This window comes from Salvia hispanica, chromosome 3 (genome assembly GCF_023119035.1).
Source record: "Salvia hispanica cultivar TCC Black 2014 chromosome 3, UniMelb_Shisp_WGS_1.0, whole genome shotgun sequence".
NCBI classification, from domain to species: domain Eukaryota; kingdom Viridiplantae; phylum Streptophyta; class Magnoliopsida; order Lamiales; family Lamiaceae; genus Salvia; species Salvia hispanica.
The window spans coordinates 10,364,251-10,371,376 of record NC_062967.1 but is presented as its reverse complement, the minus strand read 5'-3'; the positions used below and the strand labels follow the sequence as shown (position 1 = coordinate 10,371,376).

The following is a 7,126-nucleotide window of genomic DNA, read 5'->3' as shown; positions in this document are numbered from 1 at the left end:
CTCCCTTTATCTCCTATTTCCCTTTATGTCCTATTAATTGTCCACTTTCACTTTTTATTATATATAGTAGTCTTAAGTAGGTTCTATATTATACTAATTTATTACATTCACATTTTATTATAAAACTAATATACAAAATTGAGATTTACATTCTGTTAACTTTTTTAACGCACTTTCCTTCACATTTTTTAGAACTTGTGCCGGAACCAAAATGAATAAGGGACGGATGGAGTATCTCGCTAGTTCACTATATTTTTAGGCAATGTGTTTTCGCTTATTGGAAATTCTTGTTAGGTAGTTTGTGTTGCCCGTTTCAAATGAGGATTGAGGTATATTGTTAAATCACATACTCTATATTTGATGTCTTACTCTTACATAATCTTGCATACTTTTAAATTAAATAGTTTTCTATAGAGGTATGTATATCTCTTCATTACATATGCATACTTTTAGATTAAATAGTTTTCTATAGAGGTATGTATATCTCTTCATTACATACTTTTGAATATGTTGTTATCAATTGATGTAAGTATATCTCTTCAAATATTTTAGAAGTTCATCTTTCCACATTAGAAGCTCTATCAACTCATATTATTCTAATATATCTAAACGATAATTGTTGGAGCGACGTGGATCTTCATTTTGTAAGGGGAAGAAAATTAAAAATAATCAGTACTTTGTCGTTTAGTAAATGGTCCCTTAGGAGTAGTATCTTTATTATAAAATGAAAAGGCTATGGTGAATACCACCCACGCCACTTTCCCAAAGTAACCACGAAGCACTTCAAATTATAAAAGTATTCCAATTAATCCAATATTACCAATTTTAATGGCATTCGTGTAGATCATACTTAAATTCATGAATGCTGTTTTTATTTATACTATGTCTTTTTCTTTTACAGTATTAAACAAAAACATGATCACCTCAACCCAGCTAGGTTAGAGTTTCTATACATAAAGTTGCAAATGGATCATCATATCATCGATAATTATATCTTATTATAACTCTTTTCGTTTATTCTCTATTTCTTTTTTTTTATAAAAAAAACTCATTGTAGATATTCTCTATTGAGCATGAAACAAACTTCTTCATAGCATTCACACACTAGATGCGTGATTTGATTACATTGACTTGAAACAGAAATGCCGAGTAAAGACATCCGAAAAGAAGCCTTAAACCAAAATATACAAGGAGAGCTAATAAACAACCCCCATTCCCTTATGACATCTACTTACTTGTATCAACAAATTCTCCTCTCTTAATTGAAACTTGTTTTCTAGTTAGCCAATCATATAATTGTAAAAGGGGAAAGATTGAAAGTGATGATCCCCCACAGGCTGATGTTGTCTCTCTTCTTCACACATACTCCACAAAGAATCAGTTGGGCAGTAATCCCATATGGGAGAGGCCACTGCTTGAGCGGTGAGCCCGCAGTTCTCCTCCGGAAACTCGAATTCCTTCCATAGATCATCCATGGAGTATACCTTGTTCCCTTCTTCCACCTCCAAAACACCAGTTTCTGGTAGTTTCACCCCACCGGTGTCGTAGAAACTCCGCTCCCCCTCAGCCCCCGCACCCTTCCCCTTGGCCAGGGTGGACTCCCCCGGCCCAGGGCTGGTGGGGGCGGAAGAGGAGGATGAGTTGGAAGATGAAGATGTAGAAGAACTCGAAGACGAGGAAGAAGAAGTAGAACCTTTCTTGTTCTTCTTCCTCTCTTGAGCCTTCTTCCTCATGTGGGTCCTCCAGTAGTTCTTGATCTCGTTGTCTGTGCGCCCAGGCAGTTTTCGGGCGATTCTCGACCATCTACATTTGATAAAATCCAAGTGTAAGAATCAAGTAACATCAAACACATATTGGATTGCAAACTCATCCCAAATCGAAGAACGAGAAAAGTTGGAAGTAATATATGTAAGTGTTATTCAACTCTAAGTAGTTTGGGGCCTTTTGCCAATTATCAGAAAATATCAAACTATTGTGCAGTCAGCGGTCCTAACAACCGAAAGTAGAAGGAAAGAAGTATGAACCTATTTCCCCATTTGGACTGAAGCTCAACGACGAGACGCTCTTCGTTGGGAGTCATCTTGCCTCGTTTGAGGCCGGGGTGGAGGTAGTTAACCCAGCGCAGCCGGCAGCTCTTGCCGGTTCGTTTCAAACCTATAAACAACAACAACAACAAAAAATTTCGAAACTCTTTCGTTATTTTTTTTTTATGGTTTCATTGTTTTGGAGAGACGATGGCCGTTTGTCCTAAACAGGCCTACCTATATATTGTGTCTCCCGCCAACCTTCAAACCTGAAACTTTCGCAACGAAATCCCATCTCCGATCACCAAACAAGTTCACGTAGAATACAAGCTGGACATCCTCTTCTTCTGTCCATGGCCCTTTTCTCACTTCTTCTTTCTCCATTTTCATTTTCATTTTCATATTTTCTCTATGTATGGGTTGAGATGCTGTGAAGGGTGAGTGGGGAATTAAGTGTATATATACTGGGAATTTTTAGGTGGTAAAAAAAGGAATAGTGTAGTGTGTATATATTATTAGGTAGTGGGTTTGAACTTTGAATTGAGTGAATTAATGAGAGATTTGAATGTGATGGAAGAATGGATTAGCACCATATATACATGTGGTTTCCAATTAAATTTTGTGATTGATAGGAGAATGTGGCTATATGATGCAAGCCCATTATAAAGTGCGTTTTCTTTTCTATTTTTTTTTACTATTTTGGATTTTTGTAAGTGCTTGTTATATTCATGGCCCTTTATTTTTTTATTTTTTCACAATTACATTGTAATTTTTGAAAAAAAAGTTAGTAAGCATAGCTCAGAGGTAAAGATTATGTTATTACTATGAGACTGTTTTTTTTTAAAAATTAATACCGTATTTTATTGTGTTCAATTTTACATATTTCAATTATTAATACAGAGTGTTGTGATGCTGCTTGTGATTGTGATGGTGGAATCGAAAAAAACTTGTTGGTTAAATAGCTAAGAAGAATCCAAGAAAGGCCAAGCTTTCATTTCCTTAGAGATGAAGTTGAATATTCTGGAAAAATAATATAAAAGGAATTATTTACAACTTTCAAAAATAAAACAATAAACATTAATATTATTCTTTTATATATTGTGTATATAGTGTTTGTGATTGATAAATCACAAAAGGTAGCTGCAACAATTTTATCGCTTGTTTCTTGTGATCAAAGTGTGAGGAGTTTATTAGGTATGATTTTTTGATACCATTGCACCAAAGTATACTAATATCTCCAAATTCAACTTGAATTTTTTGGTCCTAATATTTTCCACATTAGGTTAATGCTTGGTGGAATGTTGTCAATTTTTCTTTTTTCATGTATTACTAGTATTTTTTTAAAGATAGATGCTTCCCTGAATTTTCCTTTATTGTGAAATAAAGAATTCGGCTTGGTAGTTTTGTCAACCAAGAATATACGTACTTTATTTTACGAAATGATTTTGTAATTTCTTCTTTTTACGTAATACTCAATTGATATTGTCAAATTAAAATATAAATCATTTTTTAGATGGAAGTGTGATAAATTTTGTACATTAATTAGTGCAGGTATTCTTTGTCATGGATTGCGAATTCATCCTCAAAGACAGAGGTATTATTGCACATACATCATACATGAGAAGAATACAGAAAAAAAAAAGAATCACAACCCCAAAAAGGAAATAAATAATTCACCTCTACCCATTGAAGATAATATGACAAATAAAAAAATAAAAGTTATTTTGTAGGGAATATTCTTGTTTGTGTATATCATTTTGCAATTATTAGCTTGTAGAATATTCTTTAAATATATTTAATATGGCTTTAACCCAGCCATCAAATGAGACGTTGAAATCAAATGATATAAAGTTGTGTTATCTTCACAGTTGATATGGGGTGCCACCAATTTAATTTCAGCCTCTGAAATGTAATTATATATTATTATTGTTTGAAAATGATACCACTATCAATCTAATAAAATTGGTGGGCTATTGCATCATCTTGTTAGTTTTCCTTCTATATGACTTGACAACATTAGGATAAAAAAATATAAACTCATTTGCATTAAGAAAAATAATCACAATTGATTATATAATAATTGTAACCTCTTTTTTTTTTTTTTTAAATCTTGTAACCTAGTGGCAACAACATTTGCGAGTTTTTATTCTCCTTTTATGTTAAAGATTAAATTGTATATTTACACAAAAATAATACTCTACTACTAATAGTTTAATATGTTCAGAATTTTATGTTTACAATTGCATCGACTATATTTCAAGCGAACTAGGTGGAGACGAGTAGTACTACTTATCACAATTTGTCCTAATCAATGATATTTAGGCATTTAGCAAATCCTAATTGAGAAGATAAAACTAATTAAGGTGGCTCCTTGCTTTAGGGGTTGTGGTTGTGATGGAAGTGGAATTTAAAGGGTCACCAAAAAGATGAACAAAAATGAGGTGGATGCCACCATTTCATCTCCACTTCCACTTGAAATAGTCATATTTTTTATTCTAACATTAACTTGATTAAAATAATGCCAAGATGAGACATATGTGGGTCATATATATGTGTTTATCTTGTGTGTGATGGTTTTGTTTTGAATGCTTTGTGGACAAAAATATAATGCTAAGGTAGGGCTAACAAATATTAGCAAGAAAAAGTGAAGACACTATTATATACTAGTATTGATAATTTCTAATTTGAATAGCGTTTTGTCACTTGTTGACATTAATTAATTTTGTCACTAAAATACTCCAACTACAAAACAGGCAGAACATGATGCACCAATGCACATACTTGAAAATTGAAATGGTATTCCATTTCGGGCATTAATTTCCACTAATGTGTAAAGGACAGAAAGAATTTTAATTAACAATTAATTTCCACTAATTTGTAAAAAAGAAAAGTGTGTTTAATTGGATCCAGAATCAATTTGATAATACAACTTGCGTATATTTATGAGATATTTAGGAGGTTAAAGATTGTTTGTGTATCACCATGCACTACAAAGCATGAGGCACCCCTGCATTCGGATTCTTGACTTGCAATTATGGTTTTTCTTTCTCTAACACAAATTAATTAGAAATTAGTCGGCCCAACAACACACTCTGCATTCGGATTGCATTCATGGGGTCATTCACACCAAATCATACTACTTGAAGATTGATCAAATTCTAACTAAAATTGATAAACTCTAACTAACATAAACTTATGAAACTACGGATATTGAATAATTCAGTTAAATTCGATTTCATTTTTTTTCAAATTTGATATTCCCTCTGTCCCATGTTACTTGAGTCACTTCTTTTAGAACTTGTTTTGAGAATAATGATTGTACTAAGTGACAGTAGAGGGAATAATGTAGAGAAAAGTCTTCTCATACACAATGTCTCTATTATTTTTACCACTATTTATGCAGTATCATTTTTTAAAAACGAATGCAAAATACTAGCGACTCAAGTAACATGGGACAGAAGATGATGTATTTCTTTTTCATTTGGCACTAAGAAATCCTAATAGGACCCCAACTATTGATATGTTACCGTTATTACAAAGAGTATGCATTATTAAACTGAATATAATCTAGTAACTTTCGCAACAAAATTTGGGTTGTGATTTTTCTTCATTTTAAGGTCTTTTTTAAATTGTGATGCCAGGACATTGCATTCTTTATTATCTTATCTATTAGAAGAAAAAATAAAAAAGCCTCGTAATAATCTTTCATGCGGTAACGCCATCTATCTATTGTTTATTTGGTACGCTTTATCATATGTATAAAATTTCAAAAGAATTGCATATATTGGGCCTATAAACGAGTGAGCCCATTTTGCAAAAAGTAAAATAACAAGATTTGCAGTTTATATCTATAAAAGCTGGCTTAAAAATATGGGCTACAAAAATTTGAAACAAATATTTTTCTACAAAATCCAATACCCATTGGGCCTACTCTACAGGCCTTATAATAAATTTTCATTTTCCTTTGTTATTGATAGTATGGAAACATGTAAATGTAATTCCATTATTTAATTGATTCCATGTAAGTGTAATAATTTCTTTTATTCATGCAAGAATTTAACGAGTCGATTAAGTTTTTAGGTGTCGAATTCCTGATCGAGGGCCTAGATAGTTGAGTCATATACTCATATTGCTTATGCTCATCGGCGGATCCAGGTGGGGTCGAGCGGGGTCGGCCGACCCCACCACCAGCCACGGAGTACCGCCGGAAAGCTCAATTCATCAGCCTCGACCCACAGTGTTCGCGTCTTCGACCCCACCTCAAGTGTGAGATGACGGCCGGAATCCAGGCCTCGCGGCAGGAGAGGCGGCGATTATCAAGAATGAAGAGATGGAGAGAATCTTCTCAGTTTGTTTCCAGAGAGAGAGATGAAACTGGATTCGGCGCTTTGCGGGAGATGAGGATTGAGGAGAGAGAGAATGGAAATGTTTAATACGAAAAGTCTTGTATCTGTCATTATTATTTCTTTTTCCCAATATTTGCAATTTTTGCCCCACTATTTACTGACAGTTAACACTTCGCAGAATAAATATCTTGAATTATAAATTCTCGTCTATAATTTCAATTAAGGTTAAATATAGTTCTTATGTATCAATAAATCAAACTTATTTAAATTAGACACATACTTTAATGAATATAAAGTTAATATTTACTAATTCCATATTTTTTAATTTTTTAATTTAGATTTCAACTTTATTATTCATATTCAAATTACTTTTAAATTTTTAAAATTTGGGATATTACAGAAAAAATTGTATGTTGTTTTCAGAATATCGATACCCACATTAATTATTTATATTAATACTATATACTATATTTATAAAAATAACTAATTTAAATACTCCCTCCATTTCAAAATAATATGTACTTTGAGTTCGTCACGAGTTATAATGTAAAATTAGTAAAGTAAGAGAGATGTAAAAGAAAAAAGTGATTAAAGTATTGATAGTTCAGAATGACACCTCATTAAAGAGAAAAGAGTTTCCAAAATTAGAAAGTACATATTCTTGTAAGACGAAATAAAAAGAAAAAAGTGTATAATTTTGTGGAACAGAGTTACAGAGCACGTATTTATTTTTTGGTCCGACCCACGATATTTGGT

General features: G+C 32.5%; 1 protein-coding gene across 2 annotated transcripts; it reads right to left on the bottom strand.

Annotated features, from left to right (window-relative positions):
* Nucleotides 1-1,067: 1,067 nt before the first annotated feature.
* Nucleotides 1,068-2,586, bottom strand: LOC125213903 (transcription factor MYB59-like). Of its 2 annotated transcripts, none has more exons than XM_048114694.1 (3): nucleotides 2,294-2,586; nucleotides 2,025-2,154; nucleotides 1,068-1,803 (listed from the first exon to the last, which is right to left on the bottom strand). In XM_048114694.1, the coding sequence occupies exons 1-3, from the start codon at nucleotides 2,424-2,426 to the stop codon at nucleotides 1,281-1,283; spliced, it is 786 nt and encodes a 261-aa protein (XP_047970651.1). In that variant the 5' UTR covers nucleotides 2,427-2,586; the 3' UTR covers nucleotides 1,068-1,280. The 2 variants fall into 2 exon arrangements, with proteins under 2 accessions (XP_047970651.1, XP_047970652.1); XM_048114695.1 differs by having other exon boundaries at nucleotides 2,262-2,583.
* Nucleotides 2,587-7,126: the final 4,540 nt, after the last annotated feature.

Bases quoted from the DNA above. Each gene is read 5' to 3' on its own strand.
- LOC125213903 (XM_048114694.1), bottom strand. From the start codon at position 2,426: ATGAAAATGAAAATGAAAATGGAGAAAGAAGAAGTGAGAAAAGGGCCA. The intron at 2,155-2,293 runs GTTTGAAGGTTG...TGTTGTTTATAG, and splicing joins TTTCGTTGCGAAAGTTTCAG to GTTTGAAACGAACCGGCAAG. The intron at 1,804-2,024 runs GTTCATACTTCT...TATCAAATGTAG, and splicing joins CAGTCCAAATGGGGAAATAG to ATGGTCGAGAATCGCCCGAA.